Source organism: Acinonyx jubatus, chromosome F2 (genome assembly GCF_027475565.1).
Source record: "Acinonyx jubatus isolate Ajub_Pintada_27869175 chromosome F2, VMU_Ajub_asm_v1.0, whole genome shotgun sequence".
Taxonomy (NCBI): domain Eukaryota; kingdom Metazoa; phylum Chordata; class Mammalia; order Carnivora; family Felidae; genus Acinonyx; species Acinonyx jubatus.
In genome coordinates, this window is record NC_069394.1 from 11,104,194 (window position 1) to 11,123,308 (window position 19,115).

The 19,115-nt window shown below is 47.4% G+C and overlaps 1 protein-coding gene across 4 annotated transcripts in view; it reads left to right on the forward strand.

Moving 5' to 3' along the window:
• Positions 1 to 19,115, forward strand: part of ASAP1 (ArfGAP with SH3 domain, ankyrin repeat and PH domain 1) — a 340,823-nt gene that overhangs the window by 70,599 nt on the left and 251,109 nt on the right. For 3 of the 4 annotated variants that reach the window (XM_053208331.1, XM_053208336.1, XM_053208335.1), the window contains exon 3: positions 4,087 to 4,213. In XM_053208331.1, coding sequence (XP_053064306.1) covers positions 4,087 to 4,213 — 127 coding nt within the window. Of the gene's footprint in view, positions 1 to 3,684; positions 4,214 to 19,115 lie in introns of those variants that run through there. The other variant, XM_053208332.1, reaches the window with a different exon arrangement.

A 19,115-nucleotide genomic window follows, 5' to 3' on the forward strand; every position in this document is an offset into this window, starting at 1 on the left:
CAAAATAAATGCCCTGTTCTATCCTCTAGGAGTTGCCTTGCTTAGAATGTCCTTCTTTACAGGAACTATGTTCCATGAAAATGAAGCTTTTATTTTATGGCCCTAACTCATTTCTGATCCTGATTAGTATTCATTCTATTGGACTCTAGATCCTGTCTGTTTACTTCCAAAGTCCAAAACCATCACTAATGGATTTGACTTCACAAAGGACACTTACAAGAATAAGCTAGGTCTCTGAAGATGATTCTCAAATCTGAGATCTCATACTTTGGAATTGCTATATGGCCTTCCCCCCACCTCCTTTTTCCTCCTCCAGGTGACTGACTAATTTAGAGATCTGAGTCCCGGAATGAAAAGAGATGTATTTTTAGTCATACTTCACATAAAAAGGGAGTTCAAAGGGAACTAACATTGGTTGATTATTCACTATGTGTCAACCACTTTATCCACATTCTCTCATTTTATTTCACCTAACAACCTGTAGTGTAGTTTTATTATTGTGCTAATTTTGCATTTGAGAAGACGAGGCTGATAACCAACAGAATAGAGATTCCAGCCTTGGTCCACGTAACACAGAGCATATTCTCTTCCTACACTATTGCTCCTGTCCCATGAAGGCATTGGAAGCCTTTGATGAATGCTGTAAATTCCATCCCGTCGGGTTGGGATGTTGACTGGCACTCTTGATCAGAGCACTAACAGCTCTTCTTAGTTTCTGACGCTCAGGGAGCACCCCAAACTCCCCACCCCTACTCTCCCTTCCCTGGTATGTTGTTGGCCATCTTGCACATACACCCCCTTGGTTGTTAGTTGGTAGGCCGGAGTGAAGCCTGTACTTGGAAATAGAAGTCCGCCAGTTCCCTGATGACATTGGGGGCGATAATGCCATCGCTGTCCATGAAGATAGGCCACAGCTCTTCTTACTGCGTCTTTGCAAGGAGACAGCATGCTGCAAGGACCACTGTCTTACCCCAGTCAGCAGGGCTCAGAGTAAGAAACTGCATGAGGAGTGTGAACACGCCCTGATGGGGATGATGATAACGACAAAGACAAGTGCTTTACACAAAGCCGGGCATGCGTAAGTATACATATGCGTGTGTGTGTGTTTCCTGGCTCTGAAACAGGATGATGTGTATTTCCGAGCAGCTCCACACAAAGAAATCCAGCGTTTTAAGTTTTGCTTACATCAGACCCTTTTTGCTTTCAGATCTTCAGGAATGGTTTTCAAGGTATTCGAGAAAATGAGAGGTGCAGATGGCCTGCACTGGGCCACGGTTTCAAATTTAAAGAGGATTATGGCCCATGAACCCCAGAAATGGTGGGTAGAGGTGTGAACCTTTGAAATTCTAATTGCAGACCAGTCTGAGGAGGTATATACTTACCGGGGCACAATATCTCATTGTTCACTATTCCTTTCCTGGCCAGAGGAGATGGGGAGGAGGAGCTGTATAAAATAATCTGCAAGTAGAACTGAGACAACTGATGGTAGCATTTTGACTGTGAATTCAGTCACGAAAGAAATCCCTGGCTGTTTACCATTGCAGCTAGTTTAGCTTCTTGTAATAAACTTGATTCATTCCATTGTCAGGCCAAGGGTATACACAGACTCAGCTCCAGCTGGGAGGGATCTCTGTGATCATTGTGGCACCCTCACCCCTTTATTTTACAAGTGATGGCACTAAGGCCCAAGGTGACAGTATCAGTTATTAGGAGAGAAAGCTCAGGAATCCAGGGCTCTCGGAACCGAGGCAATTACTGACCGACTCGGTCTTTTAATAACAGCTCGTGTTTATCAAGCGTTTGTATACGTCACACATTTAGAATGGAAGGAGCAACCCAGCCCAGAGGAAGCGACAGGCATTAGGTCACTTGTAATATGGAGGAGAATAGAATCAATGCAAAGTCAAAGTCAAAACTGACTTCCAGCCTCGAGGAAGACCTTCTTGGAGTGAATGGAAATCTTAGTGTTGGGTTTTCTACTCAACTGGTCTGTGGGGTAGCAGAGGTTTGTAAAGTTTATTTATTTATTTCGAGAGAGACAGAGACAGTGCAAGTGGGGAAGGGGCAGAGAGAGAGGGAGAGCGACAGTCCCAGGCAGGCTCCGCATTGTCAGCACAGAGCCTGACACGGGGCTCGAACTCCCGAAACTGTGAGATCATGACCTGAGCCAAAACTAAGCTTCGGATGCTTAACGTTTTCCCACCCAGGTGCCCTCTCATCTATTATTATTTAACAGCCTCATGGAGTAAAAATTGGTTCATCTTGTGAGGCAACTAAAGGCCTAGATCCCATAGCCAACAGGGTATCTCTGGAACTCAGCTTCTCTTCTCTTTCCTTTTCTGCCCAAGATGTCACCACGTCACAGAGGCCTTCTCTCATCATTCCTTATGCCCTGGCGCCTCCATCACTTTATTTTATATGCAGTCCACTCCTATCACATATTTGTTGGTTTTCTGTTTCCCTACCAGAAGGTAAGCTCATGAGAGCAGGGACACTGTCATTACCGAATCTCCAGGACATGTAGTAGGCCATTAGTAACTATTTGCTGACAGCCGGGTGATGCCCTGGCATATGACACTAGGCTACTTCTCTGTGCTAGGACCAATGCTAGATAAGGTCTCTGCCTTGGGCACGCCATTGTAGTTGTGGGTAAGGACCAGAGACTACTTAACCATACAAGATGGCAGAAACCCAATCTTAGGGGAGGCCACAGGGCCAACCTTCCGCCCTAAGGGGGCGCATTTGGAGATGACTTTCTAAGGCTGCTCCTGTTGAGTCCAATTACAGGAACCGATCCGTGGGAAGCTTCCCGAGGGCCTGGCTTTCTTCTTTTCTTTTATTTTAAACCAATTTTATCCGCAATCAGTGGTGAGAAATTAAATGGATTCTTTGGCCTAAGTAGATTGAGCTAGTTAAAATAGCCATCTGCCGGGACCAGGGAATGAGCAATCTGTTGGTGCTTTCTCCGCTGAAATTTGGCATCTGCTGAGCGTTGTACGCCATTTGCACCTCCGGTAATGCCTTTTGCACTCCTGACCCTCATGTGTCCTGCGGGTTAAAAAAAAAAAAAAATTATAGTGCAAATGGAAGATTAGAAAATTGTACAAAAGCAAAAATCCTTTCATTTGTCTTAGCATTTTAGCAACCCAAGCAAACCGCACAGAACTCGCCTTCCAACGGCGGGGAGCACCCTGCACGGAGACCTGGGGCGGGAGCCCAGCGAGAGCGCGGTTGCAAGCCGGGGCGCCGGGCGGCTCCTCGCTCCGGGCCCCGGGGCCGACCCTGCGCCCGCACCCTTTTCGCTCGGCCTGCGGCCCTCGCAGCAGGAGGCGGCTCTCGCGGCCTCGCTTCCTGCACCCACTCGGGACTAAAAAAGAACGCGCGCAACTTTTTTTGGTCCCACTTCTCGCAGAACGCTGGCGTAACGAGCTTGCTGAAGTAACCGCTCCGGGGGCGGCGCCGGGAAGCTGGCTTCCGGGGCCCCGCAAGCCCCGCGGCCCCCCACCTTGGCGCCCGCATCGGAACGCGGCCCAGGAGGCGGTGCGCCGGCGGGGGCGGGGACGGAGGCGGAGACGGCGCGCGGGTGGAGGCGGGGCGCGGGCGGCCGGGGGCGGGGCGGGGGGGCGGTGGCGCGTGCGCAGAGCACTTCCTTGTTTGTCCCCGTGACTGTAGCGGGAGCGCCGCCTGCCCGCCCGCCCGCCCGCGGGAGTGTGCGCTCAGTCAGTCGGTGTCCTCGCCGCCGCCTGTCAGAGCGTCTCAGGAGGCAGCGCCGGCCGGCCCGAGCCCCCTCGTAGCGCCGCGCCCCCTCCCCCGCCGCCGGCATGAGCACAGGGAGGCGGGTCCCAGAGAGCCCTCAGCCTCGCGCGCGGCTCGGAGTTTGAAGGGCCCCGCGCCGAGCGCCGCCGCCGCCCGCTCCGCCCGCTCTTTCTCCCGCCGCCGCCGCCGCCGGGCACGGGAGCCGCGCCAGGCCGGGCGCCGGGTGGCGGGCTGCGCGGGGCGTTCATGAGCCGCCGGGCGGCCCGCGGCCCCGGGAGCCTGCGCCGTGACTCACTCCCCGCCCCCGCTTGTGTCTCGCCCCCCCGGCAGGATGCCGGACCAGATCTCCGTCTCCGAGTTCATCGCCGAGACCACCGAGGACTACAACTCGCCCACCACGTCCAGCTTCACCACGCGGCTGCACAACTGCAGGAACACCGTCACGCTGCTGGAGGAGGTAGGTCGAGGCCGGCGCGCCCCACCGGGGACCCCGGCCCGCCGGCCGGGAAGCCTCGCTGGCCCCGCTCGCAGTCGGATCGGTTTGATTTCTGAGCAGGGAGGAAGGGGATGTTGGGGGCCGGGGCAGCCGCCACACCCCCTCCGGAACCCCCCACCCCCACTCCAGGTGAAGAGGGGAGTTAAAGATGTGCAGCCCCCTGCCCCATTTTTCGGGGCGCCCACCCCTCGGGGCTGAAGATGGGAGGGGGCTGGAGGTGGGGAGAGGACTGAGCGAGCTCCTGACACCTCTGGAAAAAAGAAGAGGGAAGTCCTCTCCCTGTCTTGGATCCTTCATGGGTGCCATACAGTCTGCTAGGCGCTTTCCGCATCCTTCTGACCCTGTCGTAACCCGCGAAGTGGGTGGTGTCAGGCAAGAGGGCAGAGGGAGGCCAAGCAACGTGGCCAAGGTCACCAGCGAGGGACTGGGAGATGGTCAGTGGATGCCCCTGTCCAGGGCACGGCTCAGCCAGGCAGGCTTAGCTGCACAGGCAAGGGCCGGTGGAAAAACCCCAAAGGAATGAGGGGAAACTCAGGCTGAGATTGCCTCCACCCCAGGATTCCAACCCATTCAATCTCCTAAACCCTGGGTGGAAAGAGAGATCTGTGCAGACAGATCCCCACCGGGCTCCCTTCACCCGAGGGTTTGGTTTTGCCAAGGCTGCTGCGCCAGCAGGACTTGCCCGCAGGGCACTCATAAGCTGCGAAGGGAGACCTGAGGCTGCCGGGAAGAGCTGGCCAGAACGGGAGAAAGGGGGGCCCCGAGACTGCAGAAGAACAGCTCAGCTTATCTAGACCCTCCAGGGAGGCATTGTGGGTGTCCTGGGCAGGGCCAAGGACAGAGCCATTTCCTTTAAAATTGAAGTGAATGAGTGATAGGGCACAGTGGGTAGGTAGGGAGGAACCCGCAAGCCCAAGAGCCGCAGGAGCCTCTGAACCTCAATAAAAATAGGACATTTGTCCTGGAACTCTGCACCATCTGCAAGTGCCATAAAGCACCACTCCCCTCCAACCAGCCAAGCCTATTTCAACAGGAAAAGACAGCATTGGGGGAACCTAGGAAGGCAGATCGTTTTCCTGGGGTGGATTATCTTGTGGTTCGTTTATTTGAGGTTTGGGCAACTCTCTGATATAAGCTTACCACAGCCAGCCCTTCTGTCATATTTAGAAGCTTGGGCTAATGTGGGCAAACTGCCCTTGTACAGGCTTTGCTACTTTGAAAAGGTTTGCTACTTTGAAAAGGCCAGGTTAAGTTCAGAACTGGCGCTCTGAAGCACAAGGTCCTAAATTTTAGAAGGAAAGAGATTTCTTTCCGTGCTGGGTCCTCTCGTGCCTGCCTGGTGCAGTGAGTTAGTCTGAACGTTTGATGCCAGTGAAGGATGCTTCTAGAGTTCTCTGTGAAGTGAATGTTGGGTCATTGAACTGAATTTTGAAATTTAATGGGAGAAATAATACCACCTACCTAAGTTTGTTTGAAAGCTAGACAGAGGTAAATGGATTTTACTTTTTTTTTTTTTGGCTTTGTGACTTGTCAGCAGTCTGTTGCACTAGCCTGACGTCTAGTGTCTGGGAATAAACAGAGTTGCAGGGCATTCAACCCCATGATGGGTCTGTCCTTCATTTAATTGTGATAAATTGGAACATGCTGATACAGGGGTATTTTGCATCCTTTATGCCTTCTGAAGGATGGGACATCGATCAGACTGAGTGGTTATTTTCCTTCTAGATAAATTTTTCAGTGTCTTCTAATAGAGCAGTGAGTTATTTTAAGTTTCCATTTCTGCACATTCAGATAGTGTTACTGTATTCTGTTTGTGTGGGGTGTGATAAGGGAAGTAGTTGGCAATGCTGTTTGGGGGGGTGTACCCATGTATGTTGCAGCAATAGGAGAGGATAGGGTTAATGTGAATTATATGCAGCTGCTCTGGATGTTAGTGTGAGGTAAGGTAACTATGTTTAAAAGTGAATACAACAAACACTTTTTTTTTTTTTTTTTAACGAATACTGTTCTGCAAGGTCAGGTAGAAAAATAGATCTAATCATAATACAAATGCGGTCACCATGCATTTCAGAAGGAATCCGAATCAGGCTAGAAGTTCAAAAGTGTCATGTGAGAGTACGCTGGTAATACCCACGTTCTCAAAAATATGACAGTAAATGTTTCAGTCAGAATGCCACAATCGTTTTGTAATTCTTTTGCCGAACTTCACTATGGTGCTGGTCAAGAAGTCATTGCCCCCATCTGCGTCTTTTAACTCTTGAATCACATGTCATGAAGTGGGACTCGTGAGGAACTGCCGTTTGCATAAATGTGAAATATACCTGGTGTTAGTTTCTTACTGATAAGCAGCACAGTTGAATTTTTATTTTTTCCCCTAAGTTTGCATATAAGGAAGGGGCACATTATTGCAAATGTCTTTAAAGGATCAGAATTCAGTTCTTAAAAAATATGGGGCATAAGGCTATTACTCTGAAAATGTAAGAGAAAGTTTTGGGGGCAAACCACAAAATCTTGTTGACGTATGCTTCAAAGTGAGATAGTTGGAAACTTTAAGAGTGCTGTTTGTGTTCCTTTGTGGTTATTCTTAGGAATAGGACTTTTGGGTACTTTTTTGGTGATGTGGAAACTTAGGAATAGAATTGATTTGGGCGGTTTGGAATTCTTTTTTAAAAATGTTCTAGTTCTTAAATGCCTTCCTGTTTATTTACAAATTTTTTTTTTTTTTTTTTTTTTTTTTTTTTTTGCTCTTTAGGTTTCTAATCAACCTACAGAAGTCTCAACTAAAAAACTATAGCTCCCTAAGCTTGGAACCCTAAATTAGCCCTCATTCCCCCTTTTGGTATGTCCTGTTGGCAAAGCCTGTGCTGGGCTTTACAGATATTGGTGCTTTTATTTAAATCTCTCTGTGATGAGCCCTCTAGGAAATGGGTCAGCAATGCGTAGTGAAAAGAGGCGAAGAGGTTGCTCCCTCACCTTTGGGGGGCAAAGGGTCCCACTTGACCGTGGGAGTTAACGGAACACAATGCGTGTCTGCCTTTGGGAGGCAGGCATGGATTAGCTGCCCGGGTTTCATCCTGATGTCTGAGTGTTTTCCAGGCAAAAAGACAGTGTTTTGCTTATTCAGCAGAGCACAGTGACGTGTGCCATTTTACTCGTGACCATTTGGAAATTATGAGTAAATTACTAGGAGAAGACAGTTTTGCTGAGAAAGGAAGGGAAGCCGGCATTCCAGGACCACTGAGGGGGTAGACAATAAGAGACGCTCTCCATTTAAAGGCTTAGACTGGTCAATACTTAGTGCTTGGAGATTCGACATGATAAATGAAGGTCCTCTTGGTTATTTAATATTGGGGCAGCACTTTATCTTTTGTGATGATGGAGGGGACATGTTCTGCCCATTTATTGAACTTTTGAGCCTCATTTGAGTTTTATGGAAGAGGGACACTTGTGTCCCATTTTACAGAGAAGAAAATTAAGGCCTAGAGAGATGAAGTGATTTGTCCCCAAGGTCAAATGGCTAGTAAGTAAATAGAGTTAGGAAATCCTTAAACAATTATGACATAAGATAGATGTTCTAAATATCTGCAAAGATATAGTTCATTGGCTTTGTAGAGAATGTACGAGGCTTCACTTTCATTGTACCTTCTGATTTTGATCTTCTGAAACTGAGGTGCCTAAGTTCCTAAGTGGCTTAGTTTTTTTTCATGTTCACATTCCAGGGAGTTCTTAATAGTAATACTTAAATACATTACTTTTTTTTTTTTTTTTTCCCCTGTGCTTTTAGAGACTTGGGTATGGTTTTTCAGATTCAGATGTGGTAACTTATTTGGGTGTAGTCTGGGAACAGTATTCACTCAAAGCATTTCTGGGGAGCACAAATCATTTTGCTCAGTCTAGCTGAGATATTGGAGTTGTCTGGATTGTGTTATGGAGAAACTAATGGTCTTTGAGAAAGAGGTAAATAAGGTTGTCATCCTTAATCGAGTAGGAGGGGGCAGTTCACAGGTGGGGGAAATGATATAGGATGTTCACCCCAGCAATGCAAGCTGAATCACTCAAATTACCATCCATTCAGTACACAGGTTGTCTGGTGCCCAGCAGTGTGTTAGGCCCTAGGGATACTAAGGTGCTCATCCCTGCCCTCATGAAGTGCATAGTCTAAAAGTTTTCTTATGGGGCCTGACAAATGTGGGTCTTGCACTAGAAGTTAGCTTGTTTTAACACACGAGATGTGTTTAGTTCTTTCTGAAGCCACAGAAATGTTTGAAGAAATGAGTGAAGGTGTGGAACGTAGATCCATTATCCAAGCTTCTTCCATAGTGACTGTAGTTACCAGTTATTAGCGTTCCTACTATGTGGGAACCCCACGCATACTATTACTTAATGCTTACATGTGCCCTGCTGTTAGCATTGACCCCATCTTCCAACAGTGACTCTTTTGCCCAAGGGCACACACACAGTAAGTAGTGGATTTGGGCACAAATCCTGCTTCTGTAGCACCCCCTCGCGTGCTAGTCAGAGGTCATCTGTGTGTGTTTCTTTGCTCTCCAAGAAAGTTTTGGTTTTTTATCCGTGTTCATTTGGGCATCATCTGCTTTGTGGATGACGAGAGGTCACTAGTCTTTGATAAATGCTTTTAGGTCCTCCAGTGTTATCCGTGGGGTCTCACACATAGGGCCTCTGTGGTCAGGGCTTGAAGTCTGACCTTATTCATCAGCTCCAAGTGCTAGAATCAAGTTGCTTTACTTCTCTTAAATTTTGAAAGCCGATAAACTTAGCATCAAGTGTTAGTTTATACAGCAGCTGCTAAAGTTGGTTGTGGTCTTTTTTTTTTTTTTAATTTTTTTTTTTAATGTTTATTTATTTTTGAGACAGAGACAGAGCATGAGCAGGGGAGGAGCAGAGAGAGAGGGAGACACAGAATCTGAGGCAGGCTCCAGGCTCTGAGCTGTCAGCACAGAGCCCATTGCGGGGCTTGAACTCATAAGCTGTGAGATCATGACCTGAGCCGAAGTTGGATGCTTAACCAACTGAGCCACCCAGGTGCCCCAAGTTGGTTGTGGTCTTAAAGAAAGGTAAATCTCAGGCAGGGTTTAGATAAAATCAGGGTTGGTCCTGTGCATTGATTGAGATTAAAAAAAAAAAATATATGTATGTATATAATATATATTTGTATGATTTATATAAATATTATACATACATATATATACATACATATATGTATAATACATATATTATATGCTTTTTTTTCTTTCTGATCTCTTGAGGATAAAACCACAAAAACTGAGTTAATCTTCTCTTGATGTTGCTATCTTACGCAAAATTCCGGGCTCTGTGGTCCAGCCTTCTGATCCTGTTCAGGGGTACTGAGGGTGAGTTTTCTTTGGACATAAGCAGCAAAGGTCAGTGAGCAAGGAATACATTTATTTTCTTGCAGAAGCCAAGAGAGCCCAAAACTTGCTTTATGTACCAGAACTCGTGCTTTTTCTAAAATAAGGCTCAAACTGTCAGCCACGTGTTCCAAACTAATGCTGTTTGCCTTTCATGTACATCTTTAGAGTTTAAACACATTTTCCATGTGTACTGTCTACTAAAACCCCTTTGTGGTAGCATCCTTATCATTCTTTTACATATGAGTAAAGTAAGGCTCAGTGAGGTAAGTTACTTGACCAAAGTGACACTTGTAGTAACTGATAGACTTGGGCTCCGAATGCAGGATCACTGCCTTTGTTTCTTCTGTACTTCACTGTCTTTTGTGCCTCTTGTTTGCTGGTTGGTTTGTTTTGGTTTTTGTCTTTCAGAGCCCATAAAAAAGACATCTACCGATTTTTATTCCTACTTGATAGCTAGTGCCAGAGATAAAGGGTTTGGGGTAGAGAAGAAAAAAGGGAAAGACCGTTCCTTTTCTCTGTTCTTCAAAGATCTCTTGTTGGATCTCTCTGGAAATCTCTGCCATTTGTAGGTAGAGATGGGGCTACCCGTCGCACCCCCCCTCCCCGATTCAGCAGAAGCGGAAAGGACCCAGTGGCTTCCAGCTCCCCCTGGAATACTTGGTCTGCATCTGTTGACTACCTTGTCTTTGCCTGCAAGCAGCCCACAGCTCCGGCCAAAGACCTGCTGCCCTTGGTTGGGGTTGCTGTAGGAGTCTGCCCGCCTGCCCCTGGCTTCTTGGTCATCCGTAGCCCTGCCTGTTTGCTGGGTGCTGCGAAACACTAGATATCAGAGCGTCATGGAGCTTGGAGCAAGTCCAGTCTGGGACTTCCGAGCCTAGGACCCTGGTCTCTGAGGGGCCCAGGAAAGTGGTGATGGGAGTCTAATAATCACTTGGCAGTTTTTCAGAAAAATTAATAGATGCCTTAATAACGTGGTTCAGCCTACCTCTCGTGCCAACTGTTTTTTTTTTTAATTTTTCTATCTTAACCACTTTTTAAAAAAATTTTTTTTTTTTTAACGTTTATTTATTTTGAGACAGAGAGAGACAGAGCATGAACAGGGGAGGGGCAGAGAGAGGGAGACACAGAACCGGAAGCAGGCTCCAGGCTCTGAGCCATCAGCCCAGAGCCCAACGTGGGGCTTGAACTCACGGAACGTGAGATCGTGACCTGAGCCGAAGTTGGTCACCCAACCGACTGAGCCACCCAGGCGCCCCTTAACCACTTTTTTTAAGTTCATTTATTTAGATGGGGGAGGGAGGGTCAGAGAGAGGGAGACAGAGAATTCCAAGCAGGCTCTGTGTTGTCAGTGCTGAGTTCAACGCAGGTCTCAAACCCATGGACCCTAAGATCGTGACCTGAGCAGAAATCAAGAGTCAGATCCTCAAATGACTAAGCCACCTGGGCGCCCCAGCTATCTTTGATTTGGGCTGAAATATATCAGCTCAGTGGTGTGGCACTGATTATCTTCTGCTGACCAGTGCTTGGATTGCTTGTTAGAGATTCCTAATATTGCGAAGCAAAATATGATCTCATTCCTGTGATTGGTTTGCTAGAAGAACCTTTGAGTTTTGTAACCCCATTGGAGAAAGCTCGCGAGGGATGAGGACCCACTTAGGCCTAGTTTAGTCCCGCTGTGGAGACTGAAGCCTAAAATGGGAAGAAATTGAGCAGAGATTTGAATTCAGATCTCCCACCTTCCAGCCCGGGCCCTTTGCAGTGTGCTTTCCAAAAGGGCTATGGAAGCTGTTTGTGCATGGTGGTGGCTCTGTCTCTAGACCTTGCTTCCAGGTCAGAGGGGTGGAGAGTAAACCTGAATTTAGAAACCTGGTCTTGCTAGCCAGTCTGCTGGTGTAAATTTTGGTCTCACAAGATACACTGTAAGGCCACAGCAGCCCTCCCTGATGCTGGGTTTAGCAACTTTCATCAGAAGCTTTTTGGTCCTGGATGTTCCAGCATTATCCAGACTTTTGTCTTTATGTCTGTGAGTCAGGGGAGCCGCCAGAGAGGTGGTTTCCATTTATGTAACCTAGTCATTTGGTGACTAGAGCCAGACCTTGGCCTTAGCCATTCCCACATGAGTAAGTGATGCAGTGGAGACCACTTTGCGTCTGAGCCTCCGTTTCCTCATTTGATGAATAAATGGCGTTGTTTTGAGTGTTCAAGGACAAGTCACTCCTTACGTGACTGCATTACTGGTAATATATGGCCTGATGGATGTCAGGGTCTGACCATTTAGTCAGTCTTCTGTAGGGCAGGGAGGAAGGAGGTGAGAGGCATATCTTGCTAGGGAGGTGGGCAGAGTTCTCTCCACTCTGCACCAGTGGCATCCCTTGGGTTCCGTTACCTGGATTCCTTGCAGCCCTGTTCTCTTATAGTCCGTGTCCAGCAGGCTCCTGAACCTTACGGTGTCTTAGTTTCCTCCTGGAGAACAGTACCTACCTCTCAGTGAGTCTGTGTATGTAAAGTGCTCAGAACAGGGCCTGCCATGATAGGTGCTCTAGAAATAATTGTTCTTACCATCCTCCTGCTGTTGTAGGTTATTATTGTTGGATTAGACCCTTGAATGTGTACCTGAGAGGACAAGATGTGGTCGACCCATTTCAGGAGGGTGGGCGAAGAGGTCAGACGGCAGGGCCAGCCGTGTGCCTTCCGGGACCTGGGTGGTGGAAGTGTAGATGAGGCCAGAAGGAGGACTGGGGCAGCACCAGCACTGTGACTGTTGGGGATCATGGTCAAAGCCAGTTTGACCTGAAACAGACTGACAGCTCAGTTTTCCTCTGTCCTCTGCTCTTGGTGGTGCTTGTCTGAAGGGAACCACTGACTGGTGCTGCCTTCTCTGACCCAGGCCCACCCCGTGGGCTCTGCTGGTGCAGGCACCCCATCTGTGCTCCCTTTGTCACTGCTGGTTCTATTCCCCCCCCCCCCACCGTGTCCCTCCATTGGTGCACCTAAGCGATGACCGTGCTGCCCCCTTTGATTTGGGCTGGGACTCTGGGGTAATGAGCCACTTTCTCTGTTATACAGTAAAGCAAGTATTTGATTTTGGTCATTTGTGGGGAGGTGCTGGGGGAAGCATTTATGCCTTGGCCCTGGTGGCAGCTCTGTTGTGTGCTTTACTGATTACAGCCCGAAGCACGGAGACCACAAGGAATTCTATTTTGGTTTGGAGGCAGGCGCCTTAAAGTGAAAAGGACTTAGCCTCAAATTTACATTTCTGTGTGTCTCATAACTTCTTTTCAGTGTCAGTAAAATGAGTTTTAATTATTTGTGGGGCAGGGGTTTGGTCAGTCCTGGAGGCACTTGACCCCACTTGGTCTTCATGGAATCTGAGAGTTCCAGTAGGCTCTTCCAGCTCAGAGCACATTCTGAGCAACGCTGTGTCGTGATGCTGTTTGTGGTCACTTACGTAAGAACTGAATTTTAATGCTGGGGCTATGGTGTAATTTTCCCCAGAGAACTGGAATATATGTCCCCTTGATAAGAGCGCCCAATGTAGCCACCCAGAAACTGGAAAAACAAAACCAGAACCTCATGCACCAGTGAGGTGAAGCCCAAAAGACGATTGCATTTTGGTACCAACTAGTAAAGAAAGCAGAGGTGGCTAAGTCAAGCTAGATCGTCCCTTTCGCTGCCACATGTGCTCTGGGTGGGTAAGAGTATAAGCTCTTCCAAGCCCTTTTATTATTAATACAACCTGGATACCTTGTCTTTCCATAGCATTGTGCTCAGGGGCGAGGGCAAGGATGGCCGTGTCCCCAGTGCCCAGCATAGCACCTGACCTGATGACTGTATTATGAAATCAACTTGACAGAGTTGGAAAAGGGCTTTAGAGACCATCTGGTTCAATTCCTCTTTTCTGTGGATGATGAAGTTAGGCTCTTTTGTTGTAAGGGACAGATTCCACCTCCCCCCAACAAAACAAAATACGGCTAGTTCAAGCAAAATGAGGATTTGCTTTAGGGCTGTTTCCTGGACATGAGGGGCAAGAATGGTAGGCAGTGTGGATATTTTCTTCAGGACAAATGGCAGAGGACAGCAGCCCTGGCCCTACCTGCTCCCTCCCTCTAGTGCCTCCTACCCCTATGTCAGCTGAGTCATCGTGCCTGATTCACGTGTCTGCGAGGAAGGATTGGATTGGCCCCGCTTGGGTCAGGACACCAACACTAGTCCAGTCGGCTTTGGCTAGGTTGCTGGGGTTACCTGATGGGTGGGCCTGAGCCCTGGCCTTCGTCAAGGACCCGGTGTGACTCTGATCCTCAGAGAAGGGAAGAGGGTGTGTATACCCAGACCACACATCAAAGTCTGGACTAGGGTCCGGATCTTTTAGCCCCACGTCTTCGTCCTTTATTGGCGTGAGAGCAAAATGGGGACCACGGTACCTCACAGGGTTATGGAGAGGACCAGTGGGGAAGGTAAGGCAGCTACATGCCTGGCACCCAGTGGCACTTGGAAGATGTTTACTTCTCTGCCCTTCCCTCTGCAAGTCTCACCTCCCCTTGACCCTTCTGCAGTGTATTCATTCGGGACATTTTGAAGGGCTGTGGTCAGAGTACTGTGCTGCCTAGTTGTAGCTTTCCTGATGTGGTCAAGAAAGACCAACATTCCACCCAGGGTGTGGGCAGAGAAGAAACACCGCATTGCTGGTTAAATCCACAGTGATGACATGGGTGCTCAAAAAATAATCCTTCATAGATACCCAGGATGGATGTAAGACCGCAGGGCAGCTAGGTTCTGTTGGGGAAACTTTCTGGTTTGATTGGCCTGCTCCCGGCGTTAAGTAACAGAATTGCATAAAGGTTTGATGCAGCTGACAGCTTTCCTTCCATTAAGTGGCTTCTTCACTGACCAGTTAGACACAAGATAAAATTTGAGCATCTGCATTGTTTTGAAATGTGGGGAGTCTTCCTTTATGTTTCATTAATCTTTTTTTTTTATGAAGCCCGTTTCCTTTTCTTTGTAATGTTTATTCACATTAATAGCACTTACATAAAATTAGATACTCCTTATTTCCACAAAGTGCAAATCAAAATAAGCGTTCGCTGCTGGCCCAGCAGCTGCTGTTGCTTTAATAATGGTAATATTTTTCATAGCAGAGCAAGCGAACGCACTGCCTACCAGTAAATAAAATGGTGCCAAGTCAGATAACGCCGGTACCCTCCCAAGGTGTCTGCATTTTGTGTTTAAGAGTTTGAACAAATTCAGAATCTGCGAACACTGCATTTGAAGCAGCTTCTCAGTGCTCAGTGCTGTGCTGGACACCATACACGCATCACCTTGCTCTGTTTCATCCTTCCACTAACTCTGCGGGCGTGGGTGCTATTGCCCCATTTTACAGTTGATGAGCTGAGCTTAGAAAGGAGTCAGCCCAATCCAGGCTCTTTCTGCCTCCAACTCATCCTTAAGAAAAATGCTTTCTGTTGTGAATGGAATGCTAATGAGCTAGAACCGCCAGGGAATAGGCGTCAGCTGAAGCAGGAGATATTTAGGTTAGAGTTGAGTAAGAACTTCCTGACATGGTAAATACCAACTGGATGGCCACGGAAATAGAATTTTTTCCCGGAAACTGATTTTAGGACAATCTCGTCGTTGATTGGCTAATGAACTAAATTTTGTACTTCGGTTCATACATGTTTTTACTTTTAGTACATTGTAAGTACCTTGGGGCCAGGGATCCCCTGCCCCCCCCCCTTTTTTTAACTTAGTTGGCACTCAGAAATTTGACTAAAGTAAGATTATATTAAAACCATTCAATTTATAATAGTTGAGGGCAGATCTGGTGAAGATTTTCCAAGTACTGCTGCCTACCTCTGTACTTTAGTTGTATGCCTACTGATTGCGTAGAGCAATTGGAAAAACCCTCCATTACCAGATTTCCTGAAGGTTGTGCCACAGATTTATGGCACATCTGGATGCTGAGCCGAATTCGTGGTCTGTCATTTTGGTGTCTGCAACCTTCAGTCTTTCACTGGGTTAGTGATTTCAGAAAGAGATTGCTCCCACTTTCCGAGTCTCAGCTCTATACTCGATACCTTACGTGCATTCTTTTTAACCTTCATGTTGTCCAACTAGTGCATGATGGAGCAAGGAGACAAACCTAAGTCTGTAGGTCTCTGTAGCTCTCACCTCTTTGCCAGCCAACCTCACTTTGTTGTGATTCAGCTGCGAAGTGCGAGGGAATGGCATTGGGTCAGGTTGGCATTTACTTTCTTCGTGGAAACAAACACACACAAACAAGACCTGCTTCTGCTAGTGGAAAAGGAAAGCATTTTCCACTCCGTATTTGTTTCCTGTGAGTGGGAGGTGTTTAAATTTAGGTAATTTATATCCCTCCTAGGGGGCAGCCAATTCATGATGTGGTATCAGAGGGATTAATGAGAGAATTGGTATTTTCAAAAAGAGTTGACCTCTCTGATTTTTCTTTATGAGTGGCAAGTAGTGAATCATGATTTAATGAGCAATTGTGCTTTGGGTTTACTCTCCAGTATTTTTGTACTCTTAACGATTTTCCAAATGCTTTCTTACGTATTGTCTCATTTCATCTATGCAACACTTTGTTAGGCAACAAAACCCCCTTTTCCTCATTTGTGACAGGTGAAAACTAAGGCTCAAAAAGTTAAAATGATTTGTCAGTGGTCACAAGACTGAAAAAGCATCCTGAGGCTGAGGTCAGTTACCAGCCTCGTGTTTCTGAAGGAGACAGACCTACATCGTAAGAGATGTTTTGTTAAGTAATTTTTAACTTAATACCTTTTGAATAAAAACCATATATTTTATTATTTGCATTGTTAGATTAGTAGATCCCCCCTGAGTGCACACACACACATGTCTTTTGTAGTTCTTTTTTTCTCCCTTTAGTAGCTCAGTCCTTCAAGTAGATTTTTACTTTGTTTCTGTTTTAGTTTGTTTGTTTTTTACTTTTACACCTGTACAGAAGTAGGGAGGCTGGTGGGAACCTCCACATAACTGTGTTCGTAGCTGTTACCTGTTTCACCATGATCTGCTCTTGGTCAGTGTTTTCATCTCTACCCCCACCCCCGAATTGTTAAATTAGTCCTAGATACGTTTTATTTGTAAGTATCCTAAAAGATAAGGGGTAGGAGGCTGAGGGGGAGAACCACATTACCATTATCACATCTGCAAAAAAGATAATTTTCTCAAGATCATTAAATATTCAGTATTCAGAGTGACTCCCCCCCCCCCCCCCCCGCTTTTAAATAGTTTGGTCAAATCAAGATCCAAATGAAATGTATACGTTGAAATTGGTGTATATTTAAAATTTCTTTTAATCTGTGAGTAACCCCTCTTTTTTTCCCTTGCAATGTTTTGTTACAGAAATGAGTTGTTTGTCCTGTACAGCTTCCTGTAGTCTGGATAATGTTGATTGTATCTCTGTCGTGTCATCTAACATGTGCTACAATCTATTGTTGACACACTTCTGTTGCTAATAGTTTTATCATAGTGAAGAATAAAAGGAATGCATCCCTTTGTAGAAAACTAGGGAAAGCATAAAAGTTTAAAAGTCACCTGTAACCTCATCACCTAGATTTGGCCGCTGCTATCATTTCAGCTATATCCAGCTAATTTTCATTGAACACGTCATGAGCATTTTCCTGTATCATTGAAAAGTCTTCAATAACACTTGCTAAGGCATGTCATTGTATTAATGCTGTTTCCCTCCTTCCCTTAAGTTGCCCCAAATGAGGAGTTTGTGTGTTTTAAACAGTTGGCTCAGCAGTTGCCTCAAAGAGGACCCGCTGCTGAAAAGAAAGCAGTGAATATTTGTATGTGTCTGTCGTTACTGCACGGGTGTTGACAGAGTCCTAGAAGTACAACTGCTGGGTCAAAGCCAGGTCTGTTCGTGAGTTTCTGAAGCAGTCGTCGTGCTGCCACGTTCCCCACGGAAGGTGGTCTGTGTCACGTCACACCCTTAGGCCTGGGCAGAGGCTGTAAAAGAGCTTTTCTCCACACAGGGACAGCTTTGAGTGAGGCCTTGACCTAAGCGTTTCTCTGAAGGAGACAGTCGGGCTTGGGGTGTGCTCTTGCCCTCATCTGTGTGTTGGTGTGCTAGAAGTTACCGTGAGCAGTGGAGAGAAATAGCCTGTGTGAGTGTTCGCAGGCTGTCTGCTTAGAGGAGCGGCCGACTGAGAGCCACTGCCATCTCAGTGTCATGGGGAAGGGGCAGCTCTGCCTTGCCAGCCCGCCAGCCCCTTCGTGGCGGCTTCTCTGCCCTGTCCAGCCTCTCTGCCGAAATTCTCTCTTACCCGGAAATGAGTTCATGGGTTTGGGAATAGACAGCTAGCATTCACCGTGGAAAGAGGGGCACGGGTGGAAGAGCGGACTGCTCCTGACCAGGCTGCCGCCCAGCCACAGATCTCCTGTCTCCTTTGCCACGTCCACAGTTTGACTTCCCTTTACTAACCCCAGGGAACTTTGTTCCAGCTGAAAAACTTTTTTGGACTAGTAAGTATCTTTTGCAGACCTGCTGTTGCCACATCATTCACCCATGGTTGTGAGCTAATTGGGTTGTTTTCTGCATAACACTTGGCTGGGAAGTGGGGGCTCTTCTAGAAGTGAGGTGAACCTGCTGGGGCTTTGGGGTTAGGGCTTTGAGAGCAGCCTGAGGGAAGGAGACTCAAGAGGAGGAGAAGGTGCCAAAAGCCACGTTAACTCATCTTTTCTGAGAGCTGGCACGTGGTTTTTCCAAAGGCAGGTTGTATTTCAAGTGTTGTTGAGACGGCCCTTGGCGAGGGAGCCGCATCACTTTCTCATGTGCATTTGGTACCTTACGGGTTCCTAAGGCAGTTTTCCTGGGCTAACCTGGGAAGTCAACCATGAATGTTTTCCTGGGGTGGTGTTTTCTCAGTTCCAAAGGTTTCAGAGAGGCCGGGTCCTAAGTCTGAGGTTGCCTCTGAACGTGTGGGGCCTCTCCCTCCCTGGGGCTTGAGAGAAGTGGCTTTCAGGGGCATTTTTCTCAGCGGGATTTCAGCATAGAGTGGACTTCCTCAAGTCCAGGTCTACTCTGGTAGAATTTGCTGGGTTCCCTGCCGAGTAATTTACACGTGGTATCTTATAGAAGCTTCAGAGCATCAGGAAAGTAAACAATATTAACTTCATCTTTTCAGTTGAGAACATTGAGCCTAGAGAGATACAGTGACTTGACCCGGGTGTGTGGTCAGTGGGGAAGCTGGAATTTGTGAAGCCCAGGGTGTTTCCATGATTGGTGTCATTGTCTCTGCCCTCTTGATACCTTTCTTCATCCTCCTGCCCGTTTGAGGCTTCTGGCTTCCTCTTAGGTCCCAGGATTCCCCCCGCCCAGTGATCACCCTGGCCGAGGACCTGCATCTTCCTTACCGAAGTCTGCTTTTAGGTAACTCCCCTGGATGAAACCGTCAGGGCTGATTCACCTAAAGGCATTGATGTGATAAGGC